General features: G+C 37.3%; 1 protein-coding gene across 1 annotated transcript in view; it reads left to right on the top strand.

Annotated features, from left to right (window-relative positions):
* Positions 1 to 24,584, top strand: part of LOC126485053 (sialin-like) — a 259,946-nt gene extending 235,362 nt beyond the window's left edge. Inside the window, exons 9-10 of the mRNA XM_050108655.1 lie at positions 8,081 to 8,410; positions 24,564 to 24,584. Of these exons, the coding sequence (XP_049964612.1) occupies positions 8,081 to 8,410; positions 24,564 to 24,584 (351 nt within the window). The remainder of the gene's footprint in view (positions 1 to 8,080; positions 8,411 to 24,563) is intronic.
* Positions 24,585 to 27,054: the final 2,470 nt, after the last annotated feature.

Here is a 27,054-nt window from a genome sequence, read left to right as displayed (position 1 = left end):
TTCTCTGTTCTCCTTCAAATAATTTTTGTAGTGGAGATTGGTTTGACTTTTGCTCAGAAACGCCACAAGGACCACCGCAACAATAGCTTTTCCGAAACAATAAGTCTGATAACTTTTCTGTAATACGAAGTCCGATTTGCATTTCATTCTTTCCCTTTTTCACGGTCATAACGATTTTAGAACCCCCTTTTTATTCACCATTTCTTCCCACATTTTCAACCTTTTCTTTTCTTCTCTTTTTCTTTTTTAATAACCACTACAGCTGGCTCCCACGACAGGACGCAATTTTCGAATGTGACGTTTTTGAGCAAATTTGAAGCTTTTGATTTGTATTTTTTCCCAACAGAGAATAACCAAAAATCCTGAAGTTTAAATGGTAACTAAAAGACCAACTTTATTGTACCTAAGCAAATGATTATACAACAATTTTGTAAAGAATTTTTGTAACTAATTCAATCTGTTTTTCTTTGCATGGCATATATTGATGCAAAACTGTTATTTTGAGACCTTTTGGTGACTATCCGATGGAGATGTATTAAGAAAATTCATATTTCGACGAATACGATTTACGCAGAAGTGATTGACCAGCCGCTGCAGGAAAGAAAATTTAATGGTGAGTCACACAATTAAATTTCATTCAAACATTCAATAGCCAACTGCATAATCCATTTTTCCCTTTCCACACATCCTGTAGTTTTTCTTCTAGATTTTTCCAAAATTATCTATCTCTATTGTAGTTTGTGGTAATTGTAGTATTGTTGTAGCATATGAAGGTCGTGAATTTGACCGCCAAACAGTCATTTGTTACGAAAAATTTTGTCCGCCCTGCTGCATCTTTCTCAAACCATTGTTGCAATAGAGCAATCATTTACATTGCCGAGAAAATATTTCAACCTAAATTTGAGTCAAATCTTTATTAATCAGACTTACATTATTCCCTTTTTGACTTACGATTATACATCCTATTACAATGGAACGCGGTAAGGTCGAGATAGTTTCGGCAGATGAGTTAAGTGAACTAGATTCATCGTTCAACCAACAAGAAAGTCCGCGTTTCCCTCCATGGACGAGTTCACAGATCAATGCAATGATTTTGCCTCAAACTCCCAACATTTGTGATAATTCACAGACAGCAGCCAAGATGGCCGCCTAGTAAGTGACGCCGGAAACTATTTCCAGAAAGTTAAGTGATTTAGACAGGAATATAATTTCGTTTAACACCGACAACAAATTAAATACATGCATTAGTGTATCGTTTAGTCTTGCCGTTAAAGGTTTCACTTTTCTTTGCGTATTTTTTCAGAAAACACGAAAAGATCGTAACTTCGCGAAGTCGCGTTTAGGCTCAAATTTTGTAAACGTGTTTGTTTCTTGTTTCACGGTAATTTGACTAGTTTCTCGATAACAAATAAGTAAACTACCGTAAATAGCGTACAACTTCATTGTTTAAATACAGATTTCAGAAAAACAGCGTATCTTTATATCAGAAACTTTCTTATATACATTTGTTTGTAGGCCTAATTCTCGTAACGTTTTTGGAGAATCAAACTTAAAGTATCTCGTTTAATTGTCCTTTTTTTCTCATTCCATCGAGTGAAATATATAATAAATAGCGTATACCTTCATTGTTTTAATACAGATCTCAGAGAAACAGCGGAATTTTAAATCAGAAACTTGCTTATATACATTTGTAAATAGGCTTAATTCTTGTAACGTCTTTTTTTGATTTTCAGTAATTTAATTGATTTATTCTAGCTAAAGTATTATTTTTGCCATGAGTGACAAGTGCCTGACTTGCCGTAGAATTGTTAGTTCCGGGGTTTGGTGTGATGGATGTAGTAGTTTTTTCATTGGGGGGACTGCAGTGGTGTGGGTGTCGGGAAAGTGGATCAGGCTCATCAGTGGTTATGTAGGATTTGCAGCAGAGATACGAAGATAGTGGAACAGGAGGGGAAAATTGCTGCCCTTCAGGCTGAGCTAGATCAGGCTAGGGAAGATCTGGACAGGTTAAGGAGGGAGAAGGGCAAAGAGAGGTGGGAAGTGGCAACAGGTAACAGAAGGAACAGGCCTAGAACTAAGTCTGACAGTTTTGTGGTGAATGTCAAAAATAAGTTTGACCTGTTGCTTCAGTTAGAAACTGATGAGCCTCAGGCAGAGGTAGGTGGAGACAGGACACAACAAACTTTCAATAGGAAATTGAAAAAGAATGTAGGAAAGTCATCAAAAAGGAAGAAAGTTCTGTTGTTAGGCAGTTCTCATGCCAGAGGTGTAGGCCAACTTCTGCAGGAGGAATTAAGAGCAGAACACCAGGTCACAAATTTTTTCAAACCAAGTGCTAGTCTGGATCAGGTGACAGAGGATTTAGGTTCACTCTGTAAAGGATTTACCAGGGAAGACACCGTGGTTACTGTGGAAGGGCCAGGGAACAGTATCGACAGAGATCCTGGGTACAGCATAGAGTGTGACCTGGTAAAGATTGCGTCGGCATCGAGACACACCAATGTTGAATTTGTATCTGTCCTGAGACGCCATGACCGGCCTCATTTGAACTCTTCTGTTGGGAGAGTTAATTTGGAGTTGGAACAGCTGCTTGGGTCGGGTGTGGGGGCTCATATTGGTGCGGTTCTTGTTGATTCTCTCAGTAGGTGGGACTATCCCAGGCACGGCCTACATCTCAACAGGAAAGGGAAGGGTAAGCTGGCTGGGGTAATAGCAGGAAATTGAAGGGGGGGAGGCACTGCCATGAATGTTAAAATACCAGTGGTCACAGGTGTTGGAGCAGCACCTTTTTTAGGATAGGTAAGACAGAAAGATGTCAAGTTCTACGAGAGGTCAGGATTGAAACAAATCTTCAGTTTAGGAAAGAAATTAAACAGCACAATTCTAGCACATTGGATCACCAATCACAGCTGTCAATTATAAATTTTCACCAATCACCATAAATGTTATCTCCACCAAGTTGTATCTCAGTTCTAGATAATTGCATTAATGAATTAGTCACCCAACCCAGTTGACATAATCTGCATCTCTGAACACCATGTGACCACTTGTATAGGAACTAGGCCTAAGCACAACGAGAAACTCAGACAGGAGAGTACTGCTAATGTTAGAATAAGGAAAGGTTCTCATAAAAGTATAATTAAAAATAATGTAAGTATATTTCATCAAAATATTGGGAGATTAAAGAATAAAATAGATGAGCTTCTGGTTTGTTTAGAAGATTTAGAAGCTGAGGATGAAATAGATATACTATGCCTGTCTGAGCATCACATTGTTACTGATATGGATAAGGTAAATGTAAGTGGATATAAGCTCTCTACACATGTAATTAGAGAAAATATGGAGATAGGAGGAGTTGCCATATATGTCAAAAGTTATCATTGTGCAAAAAGTATAGAAACAAAAAAGTTTTATGTAGAGAAACATATAGAAGCATGTGCCTGTGAGCTTAAATTAAATAAAGGCACATTTATAATTGTAACTGTATGTAAGTCCCCATCGAGAAATTTTCATCTATTTCTGACAAATTTGGACTCCTTGTTGTGCTATCTGTCAGACAGGGGGAAGCCAATTATTATTTGTGGGGACTTCAAGAAAGAGGGTAATAGGAAAAATGACCTTGAAGTATTACTCGGTTCTTTCAATTTGACACCCATTATTGATTTTCCTACTCGGGTGGTAAAGCTCACTGATAGATAACTTCTTTATAGACCAAGATAAGTTTAACCAGATAAATGCTCAGCCTGTTGAGAATGGTCTTTCTGATCATGGTGCACAGCTAGTTACAGTATATGACATAGCTCCATTCAGCAGTACTAAACAGTCCTCCGAAGTAGTACATTCAGTCAACGATTTAACAATTGCAAATTTCAAGGAAAGCCTACAGAAGTTAGACTGGGATGAGGTGTACCATGAACCTGATGCCAATTTAAAATATAATTTATTTCATGACACTTTTGTAAATGCATTTGAAAACTGCTTCCCCAAGAAAATAGTTAAATAAACTCGTAAGAAACCATGTAACAAACCATGGCTTACTAAGGGTATAAAAATATCTTGTAACCGGAAAAGGGAAATGTATCTGACAGCAAGAAAGAGTAGTTACCCAGAAACTATCAAACATTATAAAAACTACTGTGCTATATTAAGAAAAGTTATTAAAAAAATCGAGAAGTATGTGTATCATGTCTGAAATCAGCAACTCTGATAATAAAATTAAAACATCTTCAACTTTTATAGTCCTGTCTTCCTCAGTTGCGTATAATATTACGCTATAGCGTAAAATTAAAACAATTTGGAATATTATTAAAAGAGAAACAGGTCAACCAATAGCACAGGAAGACAGTATTACCATCAAATTGAATGAAAACTTTACGAACAAAAAGTCAGAAGTTGAAAATATTTTGAATAATCATTTTCTAAATGTTGTGGATATAGTAGGATCCAGGTGTTCATTAGGAGATGCTAGGCTGTTAATGGAAGAGGCCATACCTATGCAATTTGATACAACTGAAATCTCACCCACTTCTCCCTCTGAAATTAGGAAAATAATAAACTTGCTTATAAGCAAAAACTCACATGGAATTGATGGCATTTCCAGCAAAATACTAAAAGCTTGTTCTCAACAAATAAGTAAGATTCTCAGCCAGCTGTGTAATAGTTCTCTGGAACAGGGCATTTTCCCTGATAGGCTGAAATATGCTATTGTTATACCTTTGCATAAAAAAGGGGATAGATCGGATGACAACAATTACCATCCAATCTCCCTTCTAACAGCTTTATCCTAAATTTTTGAGAAAGTAATGTAGTCAAGAGTAGCTTCACATATCTGTAAAAATGAAGTAGGCAACTAACAAAACGTCAGTTTGGTTTCCAGAAAGGTTTTTCAACAGAAAATGCCATATATGCTTTCACCAATCAAATTTTGAATGATCTGAATAACAGAACACCACCCATTGGGATTTTTTTGTGATCTCTCAAAGGCTTTTGATTGTGTAAATCATGAAATTCTGCTAGACAAGTTCAAGTATTGTGGCATGAGTGGGACAGTGCACAAATGGTTTAATTCGTACCAAACTGGAAGAGTGTAGAAAGTTGAAATAAGCAGTTCTCATAATATGCAAAGATCAGCACATTCCTTAAACTGGGGAACTATCAAGAATGGGGTTGCACAAGGGTCGGTCTTGGGTCCTTTGTTGTTCTTAATACACTCCTGGAAATTGAAATAAGAACACCGTGAATTCATTGTCCCAGGAAGGGGAAACTTTATTGACACATTCCTGGGGTCAGATACATCACATGATCACACCGACAGAACCACAGGCACATAGACACAGGCAACAGAGCATGCACAATGTCGGCACTAGTACAGTGTATATCCACCTTTCGCAGCAATGCAGGCTGCTATTCTCCCATGGAGACGATCGTAGAGATGCTGGATGTAGTCCTGTGGAACGGCTTGCCATGCCATTTCCACCTGGCGCCTCAGTTGGACCAGCGTTCGTGCTGGACGTGCAGACCGTGTGAGACGACGCTTCATCCAGTCCCAAACATGCTCAATGGGGGACAGATCCGGAGATCTTGCTGGCCAGGGTAGTTGACTTACACCTTCTAGAGCACGTTGGGTGGCACAGGATACATGCGGACGTGCATTGTCCTGTTGGAACAGCAAGTTCCCTTGCCGGTCTAGGAATGGTAGAACAATGGGTTCGATGACGGTTTGGATGTACCGTGCACTATTCAGTGTCCCCTCGACGATCACCAGTGGTGTACGGCCAGTGTAGGAGATCGCTCCCGACACCATGATGCCGGGTGTTGGCCCTGTGTGCCTCGGTCGTATGCAGTCCTGATTGTGGCGCTCACCTGCACGGCGCCAAACACGCATACGACCATCATTGGCACCAAGGCAGAAGCGACTCTCATCGCTGAAGACGACACGTCTCCATTCATCCCTCCATTCACGCCTGTCGCGACACCACTGGAGGCGGGCTGCACGATGTTGGGGCGTGAGCGGAAGACGGCCTAACGGTGTGCGGGACCGTAGCCCAGCTTCATGGAGACGGTTGCGAATGGTCCTCGCCGATACCCCAGGAGCAACAGTGTCCCTAATTTGCTGGGAAGTGGTGGTGCGGTCCCCTACGGCACTGCGTAGGATCCTACGGTCTTGGCGTGCATCCGTGTGTCGCTGCGGTCCGGTCCCAGGTCGACGGGCACGTGCACCTTCCGCCGACCACTGGCGACAACATCGATGTACTGTGGAGACCTCACGCCCCAAGTGTTGAGCAATTCGGCGGTACGTCCACCCAGCCTCCCGCATGCCCACTATACGCCCTCGCTCAAAGTCCGTCAACTGCACATACGGTTCACGTCCACGCTGTCGCGGCATGCTACCAGTGTTAAAGACTGCGATGGAGCTCCGTATGCCACGGCAAACTGGCTGACACTGATGGCGGCGGTGCACAAATGCTGCGCAGCTAGCGCCATTCGACGGCCAACACCGCGGTTCCTGGTGTGTCCGCTGTGCCGTGCGTGTGATCATTGCTTGTACAGCCCTCTCGCAGTGTCCAGAGCAAGTATGGTGGGTCTGACACACCGGTGTCAATGTGTTCTTTTTTCTATTTCCAGGAGTGTATATATTAATGACTTGCCATTCTATATTCATGAAGAGGCAAAGTTAGTTCTCTTTGCTGATGATACAAGTATAGTAATCACACCTGACAAACAAGAATTAACTGATGAAATTGTCAATAATGTCTTTCAGAAAATTACTAAGTGGTTCCTTGTAAACTGACTCTCACTGAATTTTGATAAGACACAGTACATACAGTTCCATACAGTAAATGGTATGACGCCATTAATAAATATAGATCTTAATCAGAAGCATATAGCTAAGGTAGAATATTCAAAAATTTTAGGTGTGTCCATTGATGAGAGATTAAATTGGAAGAAACACATTGATGATCTGCTGAAACATTTGAGTTCAGCTACTTATGCAATAAGGGTGATTGCAAATTTTGGTGATAAACGTCTTAGTAAATTAGCTTACTACGCCTATTTTCACTCATTGCTTGCATATGGCATCATATTTTGGGGCAATTCATCACTGAGAAATAAAGTATTTATTGCACAAAAGCGTGTAATCAGAATAATTGCTGGAGTCCACCCAAGATCATCCTGCAGACATTTATTTAAGGATCTAGGGATATTCACAGTAGCTTCTCAGTAAATATACTTTCTTATGAAATTTGTTATTAACAACCAAACCCAATTCAAAAGTAATAGCAGTGTGCATAACTACAATACTAGGAGAAAGGATGATCTTCACTATTCAAGATTAAATCTAACTTTGGCGCAGAAAGGGGTGAATTATACTGACATTACAGTCTTTGTTCACTTACCAAATAGTGTCAAAAGTCTGACAGATAACCAACAAGTATTTAAGAAGAAATTAAAATATGTTTCTAAATGACAACTCCTCCTACTCCATAGAGGAATTTTTAGATATAAATTAAGAAAAAAAAAAACAAAAAAAATTAAAAAAACAGAAAATAAAAAAGTTGTTATATTAACTTAATTATGTTGTTAAATTAACTTAATTGTGTCATGTATTGGAAAATTTGACTCGTTCCACATCATAAAAAAATTTTGTATTCATGATCCATGGAACTAGTATTAATCTAATCTAAATGACGAAATGTGGAATGGACGCGAGGCTAGACCATCAGCACCATTCTTAGCATCAATGCCAGAACCGAATATGAGACAAATTCAGCAACGTGACACAAATCGGACACAGGAGACTGACAAACTGGACCGACTATTAGAGTTATTTGCAGACATGAAACGTGACGTTTGTCAGAAAATTGAAATATTAAACCATACTATGACCGAAAATTTTGAACGAACGACAAAACAGATGACAGAATTAAATACCACCACTCAACAGCTCAGCCAGCGATTTGAGACATTGTCCGACCGAGTCACTAAACAGGAAGAAACTTTGGTTGCATTCACACATGAAACAAAAAACAATATCACCCGATGTGAGAATCAGTTAACTCAAATAGTTAATGTGCAGCAGGAAGTGAACACCCATGTGGAAGAGTTAGCTCAGGCCCACACTCCAGCTAGCTCCACCCAAGAAAAGCTGACTGAAGAAGTGGGAAATATTACCCAGCAGCTCACAATGGTAGTTCTTGAACAAACCCACCTCAAAGAAAAGATAGAAAAATTAGAAGACCGAGCGGACCTCGCGCCACTAAACGACGACACCAACATGGCCGAAAGAATTGTACATGAATGTAAATTGTGTGACGACTATCTGGACAAAAAACTTGAAAGAATTACACAGGACACACTTTCAGAAACAGAGAGACATGTTAAAGATGAGACAAAACACATAGAAGACAAAGTGACAAAATTACGAAACAATGTTGTGCCGTGTTTGGCGATTGGTGCAAACGCATCGTCAGGGAACGACAGAACAACTAAAACCATGGCTAATGACACAGACAGAACACCTATTGTGGAATCACCCATTTCCAATCAAAATTATAATGTGCCGCTTTCTACCTAGAGTAGCAAGTGACACAAACCACGTCAATACAGTTATGCCGACCGTCATGGCCGATGACACGTTTGTAAGGAATGGGCATTTCCAGACATTTTCCAGTGAGGACAAGCACAAAGTCCACCCTATTGTGTTTATTAGATCATTTGACGGTGTTTTTCCACATAGTTGGTCAGAAGTTGATAAAATCAGATACGTCACCAATCTCATGAGAGGACGAGCAGCTCTAAGTGGGGTACCGCTATGAAACTGCGGTGCCTTACGTTTGAACAGTTCGAACAAGCCTTCCTGACGAATTCTGGTCCGAGAATGAGCAACAGAGTCTAAGGAGAGAAGTGTGCAACCCCGAGACCTATGATCCTAAAAAAGAGACATTAAGACAATACTTTGAGAGGTACCTAGACAAGACACTGTACTGGTCCAAACCAGCCGACTTGCCAGCGATAATTGACACTTTAAAGAGTCACTTACCCTTTCCATACCGAGACAGATTAATAGGAGTACCGGAAAATGACATTAAGACTTTCTTAAACTTCTTAGATCAAATGGACGTAGTTTGCAGCGGCGATTCACGCCATTCAAATTTTACTCATATTAGTAACCAAAATCAGCACCCACCCCAAAGGAACCGTAGTGATGGTGGTTGGTGGAACCATCCGTCCGCGCCGCGACACAATACGATGCCTGCGCGCAAAACATATTCAAATGGAAACGTGTATGACGGTAGGATCAACCGCAGGAATTCGTGGAACAATAATAACAACAATAATTATCACCCATATCAAAATGGTAACTACACGCAAAATGAAATTCACAGACAGTACAACAACAACCGCAACAGGCGACGTGAGAACAACCAGTACAACCCGGGCTACTTTGACAGGAACATGCCATATAACAGACATAACTACCACCAAAACAACAACAATCCCAACAATCGTCGACAGAATATGTGGAACACACAAAATTCACGCATGACAAATCATAACCCTCCGCGGAATCCGCCGCCGTTCCCCAGTACAGTTATGCACTCCCCGCCACGAAGTAACAATAACAATTGCGGCGCGCCATCAGCTGACGCTTGGGCGCCAACCCGCCGAATTGTAAACATAGTGGAGCTGGCCAATGAACCCATCCAAACACAGCAGACGACGGAAAACAGTCGACGACCGAGCTAAGCGCTCGTGCTTCCCTCGTGAGGTGTTGTAAGAGCGCAATGGCTGAGACGGTTTGTTTCCTCAAGTATGACGACAAAATGACAGCAGAACAGGAATTAACAAACCTATCAGGTTGATGACCTTGTTCTTTTGCGTTCACATCCCAAGTCTACAAAATTAAAACAACTGAACAGAAAATGGCAGCTATTAAATTCGGGTCCTCTCAGAACAGCAAGCATACCTCGCCCAGGTTGTTACTCCCTAGAATACCCGTTATCTCGCAAGCCGAGGGGGCTGCATCCCCACAGACATTTGAAACCCTTTGTGCACTAAAATAATATAATATATTGTAAATATTTGTATTGAATACACGAACATTAAGTTATACAGCCTAAGAACACAAACGTTAATTTATGGAAATTATATACTGCAGTTACACTTGTACACATAATTATGAAGAGAATGTAAACCCAGGTAAGTACACTTACTGAATGAGATAAGATATTCATATAGGAATGGAATCAACAACTAGTTAGTTATTTCAAGGCACTCTAAAGAAAGGAGATAATAGCTATTGAGATCAGTAATGACATAGGTATGTAGCAGAATGAATGAGGATGTAAGAATGAATGATCAGTATGAATGGGTTAATATTTAGGTTAATGGGTAAGTTACTGTGAAGTAGTTGATGGAGACAAGAGATTATTTGAGGTAGATATTATTGGAGTTTTATGAGAATGGAAGTGCCAGAGGATCCCACGTATTTGATATATTAATGTTTGATGAGGGATATGTTTAATGTATAAGGATATATATATTATGATGAATAAGAGAAATATGTGAGTGAGAATGTTTTGGTAATATTGTGCTACACAGAGAAGTGAGAAAATAGTCTACATCTTTAAGATTACATAAGACTTTCAGTTTGAAAGAAAACATTTGTGATGAGGTAGAACACGTGAGTACAAGACGTTAAATGTGAATCTATTTTCTGTGCCCTTGAAAATGAACGAATGCAAGAAAAGAAGAGTGAACATACTGGTGATTACTGCTGTTGAAAGAAGTGTAATAAGAATGTAACTGGGAAACACATTAGCTTCAAGTTATTTCAGAAGTGTAACTTAGTAACCTTTCGTTAAGTTTTGTTAAGCCACTGTGTGGAAGAAAACATTTATAGTTCGTGTTCAGACAGGAGAATGATATTTTAAGGAACTTAAGTTGAAATATAGTTTTTACACAGCCCTCATGTGAACACATTTGTATAAAAATTTTTTTTACGAAAGTGAAATTTAGTGTCATGTTAGACTTTATTATACTTACACACGACAGAAAACCCTGAGGAAGCAAAAGATAGGAGAGTTATTAAGGCCGTTTTGTGACTGGTACAACACCTCCACTTAAGCGAACAGATTACAAAATTACATCTACTTTGAAGACAACCAACGTCGAGCAACTGACGCTGAGAAAGAGATATTTTACTGTCAATTATAATACTATGTTCTTTATTTACGTTTTATAGAAAGAAATGATATATATACACACATACATTATGTTTAACCTTTACTGAAGTAGAAGGAAGTTCATGGTTGAACTCGTGAGAGGAAATTTGATACGTTATTATATAATACACATTATGAGAGAGACAATATCTGTGAGATATATTTTCCATTTGTATAGAAGGTATCCACAAGAAGTGGAAATATCGAGGAAGTACTGAGCAGATATGTGATTTACTCATGCAAGGATTTGTTAAGGTATAATACACTTAGTCATATGAACAGTCACAACACCAACAGAGAATCTGTCATGATGTTACACTACACAGACTTGACGTAAGATCAGTTACATTTACCCATGATTTGGTAAATGGTAAGCACCTCCTTTCACACACCCCTTGAAGGTGATGCAAACGTTATAATGTATTATGTTCTCTTTTTATGTAGTAGGTGTAGTATTTGGTAGTTTATAGGTAGTGAATAGTTTCTTCCATTCTATCTTTCTTTCTTTCTCCATTATCCTGCCACCTATTGCAGCTGGGTATTGTTTGTTTATGGAATGTAAGAGTATGTTGTGTGACAAACTTTCAGGTATGAATTAAAAGACATGAAGAAAATTAAGTATGGCATTACAAGCCTGGTCAACCACTAGCCAAGATATGGAATCAAAAGAAAGAAAGAAATAATAAATGAAGGAAAGCCCGTGCTTTAAATATTAAGTCTGATATCCCTTGGCGCGCCCAAACCTGAATAAAGAAACTCAAAATGACCATAAACCCCAGTAAAAAAAAAAATAATAATAAATAAATGGGACTTAGTATAATTTTTTTTTAGTGTAAATATTTCACATGCATATTCTTGTAAATTTATATATATTTGTATAAGTGTTAAAACTTTGCATATTTACAACATATTTTGAAATGTGACCACGAAATGTAAGTTTTCATAATTAACGATGTGAACATGTTGGGACACAGTGAACTTTGTTAAACTGTAAATATGGCAAGAAAGTATTGCAAACTGTGTTAAACTGTGAACGTTATAAACGACGAATTTTGTGTTATTTGTGAAACTTATGGTGCATAAACCAAATAACTGTTTGTAAACTGATACAAACTGCAAATTACTTCGGCGACAATGAAGATTTTCACACTGCAAATGAACGTTTGTTGGCGAGTGTAAACAACATGATGAAACACCTACGTTTGCGAACTTCGACGCCGTTATTCCCGGCCGGCCTTCAGATGCTTTGGAGACAACAAACTCAGCACCTGTCGTAGGCGATGTGGAGCCTAAAACTACATCGACCACATATGCCCCGGGAACAATAGTCATGAAAACGCACAAGGACCTGGAGTGTTGTGTCGTAACAGAAGACATGGGCATTGCTTCAGATCACGCACACGCTCAATCTTATGGTGTCACCGGACTTAGCATGCCATTTATGCTGGAATAATAACTTGTAATGAACACTATGTGAAAGTGAAGACTGCCATAACACAGCGATTTTGAAACCGCCGCACGCGAAATTCAGAGATGCTATTGCGCATGCGCAAAGACTCACGGCCGCCTGTATTAGAGGCCGGAGGACTGAAATGTGGCAACGTTACGTTAAGGCCTACCGTATGGCTGTGGCTATAAGGTAGCAAACGGAAGCAGTTGTTTACGTACTTTCGCGGTGTCTGTTTTATCCGACATTGCAGTGTAATTATGCTACACTGGACGCTGCAAAAATTATAGCAAGTAGTCGTGACTACAGTCGAAGATATAACACAATGTAAGTATACAATTCTGTGAAGTTTGTAGCGTTTTTACACGTATATGTGCAAGTGTGCTACGTGATCGACTTTCGTCTATACAACTGCAACAAAAGTTCCACTATATTCTAGATATAATTTGAAAATAAAGTTTTGAATTCATAAGTTTACTATCAGAATCTTCTCCTAAGTGATTTTGTGTTAATATTATGAATATTTCTACACATTTGATTCGATTTGTAGACTTGTGTTTCGTGATGTCCAAGCAGTAGAAAAAACCAGTCCACCCAAATTCTCATTTGCTATTTTTAACTAATAGTATGTTGATTTAAGATGTTTGCAATTAATGCATCATTGTATTTGCAGATGCCAGAAAAATGTGTTCCTGGTTGCAACGGCAACTACAAATCCAGCAAGGAAGAGGGTTACATCTCAGTGTTCAGATTCCCTACTGATTCCCTAACAGATTCATGTCTCTGTGGAAGGCCACTTACTGATATCTACAAAAAGCTGGTTTCCATTATGTGTAACATATTGTTAAATAATTACACCAAACTCCAAAATGATCATTTAATATGTTCCAAGAAGGAGGAAGTTAATAGAAAATTAAAAACATTACATAACTTTTGACACAAAATTATGAAACTTTTTTCTTACCCATAACCTCAGTCCTTAAATGCTTTGATTAGTACTGGCAAGGAGGAGGTGGCCACTATGAAATAAACTTTAATGCACTGATAAATTTCAGTCTTGCTTCTTATGTAAATCCTACAGCAAGGTCCCCAGTTCATTCTGACTCAGAAAGATGTGTAGATTGTGTATGACCTGTGATTTAAAAAAATCTAACCTACTAATGAACAATACACAAAAAAACGCTCGTTAAAAATATTGTTATTATGCCACCCTCGTATATAAAGGTGTGAAAGATATGTTGCAGCTGTCAGAAACTCTTATATTAGTTTGTCATTTATGTAGGAAGGAACATGATAATATATTTCAAATAACAGACTGAAATAATTGCAAGTCTGCAAATAATGTTTGTAGGCATCTCACAAAATTGTTTGCTGAACTTGTGTCTCCAAATCTCGGGTACGAAACGTCATAATATACTGCTATGAAGCACATGTGAGTTATTGTAAAGTTCATCGTTGCAAGGAAACGAGAATAAAATGCGTGATTCCGACATAAAGTCGGCGTAATACTGCGAGAAATTAGCTTTTCTAGGTTACTGTGTAACTTATAGGGACCAAATCTACAAAAAAAGAAAGTGGTTGCGTATTTATATCTGACACGTCGTCTGCAATCGACGAAATCTAAATGGTCACGCTAGCCGGCCTACTGACGTCACAGGCTACGTCGTTGTCAGCTTGACGACTCCGGCCTCTAATACAGGCGGCCGTGAAAGACTACGTGCTGCCAGAGATGCATTGGGAAACCAACGCTCACGGCCGCCTGTATTACAGGCGGCCGTGCAACGCTGCAAGCACACAACATTAACTGCGCTAGTGAGCAGCTTGCTCAAACAAACTCTATGTAAATATATGTATATTAATTTTGTAAAAAGGATCCAAACTGTAACAATTGTATTTAGTATATAGGCTTAGAAAGTAAGTATTGACAAAGATTATCTCCTATGAATGTACGTTGCCTTTCCTATGAAAATATGTATATATTGACATTTAGGTATATCTATTATCTTGTTTGCTAGCCTGCCACGCTAAATGTTTTAGCGTGACAGTCGAGGGGCGATGTAGCGGGACTTTGAATTTCGCCGCGCTACACTCGTTCCCTCAGATATATATTAGCGTCGCAGCTGTATGAGCGCTCGACGGCAGAGAAAATAAGAAAATGATGGTACAAAAAGTTGTAACTCCTTTTGTTTTCTATCCGCTTTTGTCTTTTGAGAGCAGAAGCTTAACTTACTTATTAGCTAGTCTTGGTCTGATTAAGACGAAAAAACTTATTGATGTGCCGACGTATTGTGGTAGTTTATATGAAATTTGGATGGACGCAGGAACGTAAAATACATCGAATTTAATATCAAGACGGTTTTTGTATACCTTAGTAATTCCTGGACAATGAAATTTATTGCAAAATTTCGGAGCAGCTACTACTTTTCACGCAGAAATAAAGTAGGAGATTTTTGAAGACCTGGACGCCGCACGAAAGAAGACATGTTAACATGGTAAAGGATGAACTCGTATCTACGCCATTTCCCCCCGTTAATGGGTCTAGTGCAGCAGGGGATACAACCCGTCGGCTTTGAACAATGACGTCATTCCTTACTCATAGATCGTAACGTCTTCACTTCGAGGCATAGATAATAAAGCAGTTCTGTGTTCTAATAAGCTTTTGCTGTTATGTTTCAATTTCGTTTTTTTACTGATTGCTTAATAAAGTAGGATCAGTTTATTCTATCTCGTGAAATTTTTTTTTTAAAAAGCCAAAAAACACTTATCAGCTACTGAAGGCAGCTACAACACTACGAAGAATCGCTTCTCGGCTTTTGACAAGATATTGCTTAATAAAGTAGGATCAGTTTATTCTATTTCGTGAGATTTTTTTTTTTAAAAGCCAAAAAAACACTATTGCTTAATAAAGTAGGATCAGTTTATTCTATGTCGTGAGATTTTTTTTTAAAAAAGCCAAAAAACACTTATCAGCTACTGAAGGCAGCTACAACACTACGAAGAATCGCTTCTCGGCTTTTGACAAGATATTGCTTAATAAAGTAGGATCAGTTTATTCTATCTCGTGAGATTTTTTTTTAAAGCCAAAAAAAACACTATTGCTTAATAAAGTAGGATCAGTTTATTCTATCTCGTGAGATTTTTTTTTTTAAAAAGCCAAAAAACACTTATTAGCTACTGAAGGGAGCTACAACACTAAGAAGAATCGCTTCTCGGTTTTTCACAAGATATTGCTTGATAAAGTAGGATCAGTTTATTCTATCTCGTGAGATTTTTTTTTTTTAAAAGCCAAAAAACACTTATTAGGTACTGAAGGGAGCTGCTTAATAAAGTAGGATCAGTTTATTCTATCTCGTGAGATTTTTTTTTTTAAGTCAAAAAACACTTATTTCGTATTGAAGGGAGCTAGAACATTAAGAACAATCGCTTCTCGGCTTTTGACAAGATATTGCTTAATAAAGTAGGATCAGTTTATTCTATCTCGTGAGATTTTTTTTTAAGTCAAAAAACACTTATGCTTTTGACAAGATCAATGTTTATCTCTCTCGCATTCCTTTGTTTCTCAACATTCTCCTCAGCTCTTTCATCTCCGTAATACATGCTCTCTGGCGACTTGTGACGTCATTGTTCAAAGCCGACGGGTTGTATCCGCTGCTGCACTAGTCCCCCGTAAATCACATTTTGTTATTCTCTGTTCTCCTTCAAATAATTTTTGTAGTGGAGATTGGTTTGACTTTCGCTCAGAAACGCCACAAGGACCACCGCAACAATAGCTTTTCCGAATCAATAAGTCTGATAACTTTTCTGTAATACGAAGTCCGATTTGCATTTCATTCTTTCCCTTTTTCACGGTCATTAACGATTTTAGAACCCCCTTTTTATTCACCATTTCTTCCCACATTTTCAACCTTTTCATCTCTTTTCTTTCCTTTTTTTATTAACCACTACACTCTCCTAACAAAGTGCTCGTTGTACTCGGATAGTCCCATTGTTGTCAGTGCAAAGCATGTGCATGCATTGTAATGTCCATTACCGTCCTAGCTCACTCTCACAAGTCAGTGTGTCCATGTTCTGTGTTCACGGTGCACTTCAATGCACAAATTTGTGAAGCTCGTGTTCAGCTTGAGTTCCATTTCAGCAGTCTGAGGAATTTATTTCACCTTGCCACTCTTACTTATGGGTCATTCCATGTCTAGTCACCCAGGCGTTGACACCAACCATGTCAGATTTTGATGAAACATGGTACAATTACTTCTTTTATCATCCTGAAAGCACTTTAAAATTTTTTTGCTCTATCTCATATAGGTTTTTTTTAATAAATTTTTAGAGTTTTTAGATTTGGCGTTGTTTCAGCAGTCGGAAATCGTAACTCAAACGTGCCCTCACAACTAAAAAATTTGTATATTAAAGAATACTAAAGATATCAGTATGAAATTTTGGATTAAGTTTGTGTATTATATCTAAATGTTAAAAAAAATTAACATAAAGATATATTAAAATCTTCCAAATGAAAAAAAAATTACAAGTTAATTTTTTTTTAATGCTAACAGAAGTTTAGTTTTACAAAAACTGGCATATCTAGGATCTCAGACCTGATAGAAAGCTCGAATTTGTTTTAAAATACTCTTAATTGTATAGGCTATTAGATAAAAGAAAAATTATGTTGGCTTTTTAACCTTTTTAATAGTTATCTAATTTTTAAAATAATATTAATTATATTTTAAAAATAAAAAGTACCAAGTGACTTAGACACTGAAAATAAGTTTTTGGCTTCTTGGAGTAACAATGTACGCTTGGATTTTGATTTGTTACTCCCGTGTTTTGAAGTAAAAAATTATTACAGTGTTAAATAGTGCTTGGATAGTATTTTATTAAGTTTATTCGAACTTTCAGTAAGTACTGTTACTTAGTTTACAGAGATCCTTTTCCAATATCCTATAAAAGTAACCAGAAGAGTAATCAGACCAAAAGTGAAATCAGTATGTCAGATATTCAAACCTGTAGTGTAGGGTTATTTAAAAAATCTGACTGTTTCCAAACAACCTACACACCTTCAAAAAAGTTACAACTGGCATCTGAATTGAGTGAGGAAGAAAAAGATTTGATCCACTTACGCTCTGGAATAAATCTGTGTGAATTTAAGAACAAATGTTCACACCACAGCTACTAATGTTTTTGAAAAGTATCAAACAACATGTAGACCCACTAAAAAAACCCACAAAAAGCCCATCAAAAAATCGTTGAGAAGTGTAGGCTTGGATCTTTCTAAATAATTACTGACAAAAAATATTATCATAAAACCTGGACAAAAGCTTTGCTCAACATGCCGTAACTTTTGTGAGGAAAAATTAAGAGTTGAAGTCAATGAAAGTGAAACGGATGGTGAAGTCATGGTTGAATTAGAATCATTGGAATCCAGAAATGAATCCCTCGTACAAACAAACATTGCTCTTGATAATTTAGGTTTAACACTGATAAAGCTTCATGGCTTGTCAGAACAAAGTAAAGTGTCTTATTTTAAAAGGAAGGTTAGCAGTATTGAAAAGACTGCAAAAAAGGCAGTTTCAAAAGCATTAAAATATGATGCACCAAGTTCTGATGATGACGAAGAAGATACAAGTGTGGTTGAGAAAGCAAAGGATTTTGATGTAATGATTTCTCTTACGAAAGAGAAGATTTCATCTGTTGGGAGGTCTAGAAAAATCCAGATTCTGACCTTGGCTCCAGATTCTTGGAGTCGAAATAAAGTGATGAAAGAATTTAATGTAAGTCAGTACATGGTGCGACAAGCTAGAAAGCTAAAATCTGAAAAGGGTATTTTGGAAACTCCTGGTCCAAAAAAAGGTAAAACCCTTTCTGAAAATACAGTAAGACTTGTAACAGATTTTTATGAAAAGGATGAAAGTTCCAGAGTGCTACCTCAAACAAAAGACAAAGTAAGTGTTCAAAAACATGTGTACATGCAAAAAAGAATCATTTTGTGTAACTTGAGAGAACTCTATTATTCTTTCAAATGGGAGAATCCCAAGGTAGAAGTAGGATTTTCAAAATTTTGTTTCTTGAGGCCTAAATGGTGTATCCTTGCTGGTGCTGCAGGCACACACACTGTATGTGTATGCAGTATCCACCAGAATGTTGAACTATTACTGGATGCTGTGAAAATTGAAGAATCTTATAAAGACCTAATTAAGATGCTTGTGTGCAACACGGAAAGCCAAAACTGCATGCTACATCATTGCGACAGCTGTCCTGCAAATACTGCACTAACTGAGTACTTAACTGAAAACCTAAGTGAAGATTATGATTTAGAAGAAGAAATTGTTATCAGTCAGTGGGTTAACACAGACAGGGCAGAAATGATCAAACAGTCTATCAGTGTTGAAGACTACATTTCTTTATTAGTTAGGTCATTGGAAAAGCTCACCCCTCACTCGTTTGTAGCAAAATCCCAATCAGCAGCCTTTAAAAGATTGAAAGAAGACCCACCACCCAAAACAGCAATTATTGTGATGAATTTCAGTGAAAATTATTCCTTTGTTATACAAAATGAGATCCAAAGTTACCACTGGAATAGAGGTGGTTGTACTCTACACCCAGTTGGAGTTTTTCTAAGAAATGAGGAAAACAATGTTTTTGTTTCCAACCACTGTTTTATTAGTGATGACCAAGAACATGACACTGGTTTTGTTAACTTTTTACAAAAAGAAATTACAAAGTGGCTGTCATTACATCATACTGACATTGACTCAGTTCACTACTTTACAGATGGTTGTGCTGGGCAGTACAAAAATAGAAACAGTTTTAAAAATTTGACTGAACACTTGAGAGACTTTAATTTGAAGGCCCAACACTGTTTTTTTGCAACAAGTCGTGGGAAGTCAATTAGTGATGGCCTAGGAGGAACTATTAAAAGAATTTTAGGGAAAGCCAGTCTACAGTTTTCAGACGAAGAACAAATAATGACAGCAATCAACGTGAACAAGTTTTGTGAAAAAAATATTGAAAACATTCATTTTCACTTTACTGACAAAAAATTAGCTGATTTGCTATGGTTAAAACTAGAAAAACGTTTTTCAGCAACGTGAACCATTCCTGGAACAAGAAGTTTTCATAACTTCAAACCACTTCCAACAAACAACCTTGAAATTAGGAAGGACTACAAAAAGTGTAAAACCCTCCTTAGTCTTTTCTTTCCATTCTTCTTCTGATTGGGTTCGTGTTGAACCATCCATAAATAGCTATGTGGCTGCAAATTATGATGGTAACTGGTACTTTGGACTGGTAAAAACAATATTCAATGATGAAGAAGATGCAGAAATTCTATTTTTACATCCTTCAGGACCAGCTGCATCATTTTATTGGCCTGAAAGAGAAGATTCTTGCATAGTGCCTTTGGAGCACATAGTCTGTGTAGTAGACGCACCTCAATCAAGCGGCACTGGAAGAATGTATTACTTCAAAAAAGACTGTATGAAAAGAACTGAAAGCTCTTGGATGAAGTGGAAAAACAGTTTGAATCAGCATTAATGTTTATTAAAAAGACAAAATTACTCCAAAAATTCAATGTTTCAAGCAATCAGTTGGGTTATACATAAGTGTCGTAAGTACACTATCTTTGTACATAATTCTAATGTAATCTACTATAATTAATAAACATGCTAAAAAGCCATCATTATATTTGTTTCATCAAGTAGCCTATATGTTTAAGAGTAAATTAAAACAAATGTGAGCATTCTATCAGGTCTGAACTCTAGATATTGCAATTCTTATAAAACAAAACATCCATTAAAAAAAAAAAAAAAAGAAAAAAAAATACATATAAATTTTTTTCATGGAAACTATTAATATATTTTAATAGTATCATTTTTATCTTCAAATATGTGTAATAAATAAACTTGCTGCAAAAATTCATGATGTTATCTAAAAGAGTTTTTAAGATACGCAATTTTAAAGTTTTGAATACGAATTAAATTTACCATTTCCGAAGGTTCGGAAAACGCAAAACATAAAAACTTTAAAAATTTATAAAAGAAACTATGAGATATACAGCAAAAAAAATTGCAGGTGTTGTCAGGATGGTATTAGAACCATTTGAGCCAAATTTCATGAAAATCTAAGGAGGTGGGTGTAAAATTTATTTTTTATTGGGTGATTTGATATGGAATGACCCTTATTCAGTGGGGACATCTGGCGACAAGGTAAGTTTCTTGCCGCTTTTAGTGTAGTCATCTTTAGTGTATCACACATACATCAACACACATAACATGCACACTTAACACTTTGCAGACAGGTTTCATATGATTTTACGCTTTGTTTTTGAGCGTCTTTCACACAGATACATTACCTAAAGTTTCTTTAGTGTCCTTTCCATATACCCTACACATAAAAAAAGTAGAAATATAATTACAAAAATAAACTTATCCTATTCATTTGCTGACATGCCATTATCATTGTTTATATACATTATAGTCTGATTGTCATTTTCTTTTAGTACATTTTGTTAAATTATAATTTCGTTACATTGTTCAATTCCAATAATATGAGTACACATTTTACTCCCATTTGGTTTTACATTCTTACATAACATACATACGATAATAGATTCTTTTTGCCTTTATGGCATAAATTGACATACATTTGATTTCAGTTCACAGAGACTTCTTGTTCGAGCATATTCATCAATTCCAAAGAATTAAAGAAGTAAACAATAGATGTTACAATAGATTCTACGAGCTGCTCAAATAACTACGTGTGGCCTCACCTCTATAGCATTCTCCAGGAAGAATCTACACACTCTCTTCACTTTAGGACATGTCAATGCAACGTTCCCTGGAAGAGAAACTTAAGGGGATACGGAATCGGATTTTGGGTTAAAAAATCGAATTTTTTTTATTGGCGTATTATATTCTGCCATGTTTCCTCTTTAAAATGACGTATCATACATAGCTCTACTACAATTATAACTATTTTATTTTTATATATTTGTGAGATCGGGTATTGCGCTTTAGTTATACACGTCTCTCGTGGCTGACCATGAACTTTTTGGCAGTACCTTTAAAGTGACATGAATTCAAATATCCCGGTTTCCAGCGACTATTTATACACTAGTTGCCCGAAAATGTTTCTCTCTGGTTTCCTCAAGTTACTCTTTGACTTTGTGGCGGGACTGTTTTGTAAACAGTGTGATATAAGAAAGTAGTTGTTGTTGAGTTATTTCGTATTTAGTGCTTCATTTTTCGCAGTGAAAATGCCTAGAGCTAAAGCAAAAGTATTTAAAAAGCGTGTGAACTGGCAAAAGAAAAGAAATAATGATTCATTAGCAAAGCAAAGCAGTTCATCATCATCACTGTTGGAAAATGTGAATCCACTTATTACTGATTTGCCGAACGAACTTACACCAAATGAAAACAGTGCTTCTCATAAAAAACTAAGAGATTTGGAAGAGAAATATAATTTACTTGATAGAGGGAATGAAGTTTTTGAACTCATTGATACGAATATATTGTGTGAAGCTCTTGAAAACAGTTTGTGCTGCAAAAAATGTCATGGAAACGTTTCTCTGAAAGTAGAATCCCATGTTGGCCTGGCTGCCCAGTTTAATTTAATATGCAGTGTTTGTAAATACAGCTGTAAGTTTCCAAGTTCGGTTTCAGTAACTGTAAATAATGGATACAAGAAAACTGAACTTTATAGTGTAAATATTAGGTTAGTTTATGGATTGCGAGCAATTGGTAAGGGCAAAGCAGCTGGTGATATGCTATGTGGTGTTCTAAATCTTCCAAGTGCACCTTCAAAGTTTGAAGCTTACAATTATGTACTAGGATCTGCAGTTGAAGATGTAGCACAGAAGTCAATGCAGGTTGCTGTGGAAGAAGCAGTGGAAGAAAATGACGGCAGTCGTGACCTCACAGTGGCGTTTGATGGCACGTGGCAGAAAAGGGGCCACACCTCCAACAATGGTGTTGTAACAGCAACTAGTGTTGATACTGGCAAGGTTATTGATGTTGCAATAATGTCTAAATACTGTAGGTGCACAGGCAGGCTGAAAAATGAACACAGTGATGACTGTATTGCTAATTATTATGGTAGTAGTGGTGGCATGGAGGTTGCTGGGGTGAAGAAAATTTTTCATCGCTCTTCACAGTGGTATAATGTTCGCTATGTCAAATATCTGGGAGATGGTGACTCTAAAGCATTCAAAGAAGTTTTGGAAAGCAAACCATATGGGAACAGTGTAAATATAAGCAAACTTGAATGTATAGGACATGTGCAGAAGAGAATGGGTGCCAGGCTGAGAAGGTTAAAATCAGTTATGAAAGGGAAAAAACTAGATGATGGGAAAACCTTGGATGGCAGAGGAAGATTGACTGATTCCATAATAGACCACATTCAGAACTGCTATGGCCTTGCAATCAGGCAAAATACAGGCAATCTTGAAGAAATGAGGAGAGCTATATGGGCTTTATATTTCCACACCGCATCCACGGATGAGCATCCACAACATGGTTTGTGCCCCAAAGGTGAAAACAGCTGGTGTAAATACAATAGGGGACTAACAACAGGAGAGAAATACATTCACCACCACAGTCTACCATCAGCCATCATGGCAGAAATATAGCCCATTTTCAGAGATCTGGCTGACAGAAGTCTTCTGATGAAATGTCTTCACGGAAAAACGCAGAACCCCAACGAGTGCTTGAATAGTGTGATATGGCATCGTCTCCCAAAAACAGTGTTTGTCGGAATTAATACACTACATTTTGGTGTGTATGATGCTGTGGCAACCTTCAATCTTGGAAATATAACTAAATGCCAGGTCCTTCAAAAGTTGGGTATGTGTGTTGGTTCCCGTACGGTACGTGCTATGTTCTTTTTAGATCGGCGCAGACTAAGGCATGCTGATAATATAATCAAGACATTAGTGAAAAAAGCAAGACAGGTGCAGAGGGGTGCCAAAAGAAGACTTGAAGATGATTATGAAGACTGTGAAGGGGGTATTAGGTACGGATCAGGAATGTTTTAATCTTCTTTCTCCGTTTCCCGTAAGTTTACTTTTTACTTCATCTAGGAACATTATCTCAGGTACTGGTCAACCTAGAAGTCTGAAATTTTTATGACGTAGTGACATAGGTCCCTATTACATACTGAAACAACGATTTTTTAATTACTTGATTTACAAAAGACTTAGGGGTGATAGTCTAGTAAAAAGCGATGGAAAAAATTTACTTAAAAATAAATGTACAATATCTCTGTAAGAAAATACTTTGACAATAAACTGTTGTTTCAGTATTGTTGTAACATATGAATGCACATACAGTAAAATTTTTACCTCTCTGTCTCCAGTAGTTTGTGAGAAAATGTTCCCTATAGTAGGCATATATTAACATTGCGGGGATAGGTGATTCCGTATCCCCTTAATTCCAACTTAAAACTAAATCTCCATAGATAAGTGTACAGTGGCTTGATGGCTACTACTATCTCTTTCATATATTCTACCATGTATTCATTCACTTTAGTGTCCCATCGTTCTACCACAGACTCATTTAATCTCATGTGTGCATCTCTACTTACGTTGTAAATCTGAAAGATGAAGTGTATTATAGGCGTGGCGTGCCATGTTATTCAGTTTGCCACTTATATTGTACTTACTTGTTTACCTACAGCTCGAACCAATGACCTCAGCAGTTTGGTCCCATAGGAACATACCACCACCACCACCACTCTGGTCCATCAAACATAATTATTGCGTGTACTTTCAATTCTTACATTTTTAAATATTGTACATATATAGATATAATGTATACAGTAGCATAACTGAAATAAATATCTTGTAGGTTAGGGTCCCTTTCAGTGTATATAGTGCCTAAGTATATCTTTGTTTGTGTGTTTTGCAGATAGTTGTAATTGTAGTATAGACCCTCCCATACTTTTCTTTACCCACAGGCATGATTTACCTGAATGGTCATGTGTGAATAAGGAAATTCACAGAATTAATGCGAAACTTAAAAGTAGTTGTAGGCTATTCAGCAATGTGAAATTAATTGACTCAAGCACACTTGACAGAGAATGTTTTACGAAACATGGGCTTCACCTTAACAGAAATGGAAAGGCCAGGTTAGGAAACTTAATAAGGGAAGCAATTAAATGCAATTACAAAGTGACAGTGACAAAGCAATTACCAAAGATGGTATAAATCTCCAATAGCAGAAACACCAGCAAAAACAGGAGCAGCACGCAAATGGACCATCCAAAAAACAGTAGCAAAGAGGAACCTACTACTGAACCAACATTAGCAGCAGCAGAACTAACAACAGAAGCAATAGTTACAGCATCAAAAACCAACCAACCAGAATCATTAGCAGTCACAGCAACATCAGAAGCAGTAGTTCCAACATCAATAACCAAGCAACCAGAATCACTGGCATTCACTGCAACAGCACACAGCAGCAGCAGTGGTAATAGGAGCAGTCATCACACCAGAAGAAGGCAGCCACCCTTGAGAAGCCAGTGAACAACAGCACATAACAGGGAAAGAGATAAATGCTTGCAAGCAGAGGAATCTACAACAGGGATTTTTGGTACCCGGCCTCAATTACAAGACTAACATAAGGCAGATACCTTCAGATACACCAACTTCCAAGTCTAACTGGCAACAGACTCACCTCCACTGTCATCAACAGAAGAATAGCCATGCCACCAGCTCATCTAAAGGATTTTTTAGCATCAGGTCTAAAGGGAAAGGCGCCACCAAGATAAGTGAAAACAAATGCTTAACAGTGTTTCACCAAAACATTCAAGCCATAAAGAACAAAGCAAAACAGCTAGAAGTAGACTTGGAAAATTTTGATAGCCAAATTTTGTGTATCACTGAACACTGGTGCAAAGGGAAGGAAATTGAACACATTGCATTAGCCTCATTTGACCTTGCATGTTACTATAGCAGAATCTCAATGAATGGTGGAGGTTCATGTATCTATGTAAAAAAAGGTATGTCATTAAGTTAGATATGATCTTTTAGATCTAGGTGAGGACAAACATTTCGAACTTTCCACTGTTGAAATAATAGGACCTGGCATAGCAAAAAAATTAGTCATATTTTGTGTGTACCGCTCTCCCAGTGGAGACATTGATATATTCTTCTCAAAACTGAATCAAAGCTTAGACAAGGTTTCTGGACCAAAAGCAAATGTAATTATCTGTGGTGACTTAAACATTAATATGATGAAGCCTGATAAGGCTAGCAACATATATGTGAATATTCTAAGCTGTTATGGAATATCCTCCCTTGTTAATTGTCCAACTAGAATAACGAAAGAATCCTCCTCATCTATAGATCATGTAGCTACAGATATTGATAGTAAAAAATGTCTTATTGTTGTCCAAAACCTGGGCCTATCAGACCACCTCTGCCAGATCTTAAAAACTAACATTCATGTAGAAACTCCTCCTAAACTTTGCATATACAAAAGAATGTTTTCCAAATCAGCCCTGTATCAGTTTAAATCCCAGCTAGAATATGAAGATTGGAGGGAAGTCTATGCAGAAACCAATGCAAATCAGAAATTTATCAAGTTCATGTCAATTTTTAAACTCAGATTTGAAGAGATGTTTCCCAAAACTCTTTATCAAATTAAAACTACAAAGAGAAATCAATGGGTGACTACAGGTATCAAAAAATCCTCAGAAACTCTTAGATATCTCAACTCCATAAAAAATAATCAATCTAACCCAGAAGTTCTGCAACTCTACAAAAAGTACAGGAAAATATACAGAAAGGTGTTGCTAGCCGCAAAAAACTTTCAAACAACAGAATATTACTTGAGGCTGAAAACAAGAGCAAAGCAGCCTGGAACATCGTCAAACAGGAAACATCTAACTCTGCTAAAAAGGACCTCAATTCACATATTAAAAACAAAGATGTACCAGTAGGTAACCCTAAAAAATTAGCTAATTATGTAAACTCATATTTCAGTAGTATTGCAAAAAAATTACAGCAGAAATTTCCAGATACGTATGATTTACCTTCTCAGAACCAGCCAACAAACTCAATGGTGCTCTTGCCAACTACAGAAAGGGAAGTGGCACTAGTAGTACACCAACTAAAAAATAAAACTTCAGTAGGACTTGATGAAATCCCAGTCTGCGTAATTAAAGATTGTATAGACTCCATAAAGGGCCCTTTAACAGACATAATTAATGAATCTTTCGAATCTGGATACTTTCCGGAGTACCTAAAACAAGGAAAAGTTATACCTATCCTTAAAAACGGAGATGTGGAAAATGTAGAGAACTACAGGCCGATCTCTAAACTGTCTATCATTTCTAAAATAATAGAAATACTAGTCAAAAAGAGACTGCTAAATTACTGGAATAAATATAATCTTC

The sequence above is a fragment of the Schistocerca serialis genome, chromosome 6, assembly GCF_023864345.2.
Source record: "Schistocerca serialis cubense isolate TAMUIC-IGC-003099 chromosome 6, iqSchSeri2.2, whole genome shotgun sequence".
NCBI classification, from domain to species: domain Eukaryota; kingdom Metazoa; phylum Arthropoda; class Insecta; order Orthoptera; family Acrididae; genus Schistocerca; species Schistocerca serialis.
This window is presented reverse-complemented; position numbering and strand designations above follow the sequence as displayed.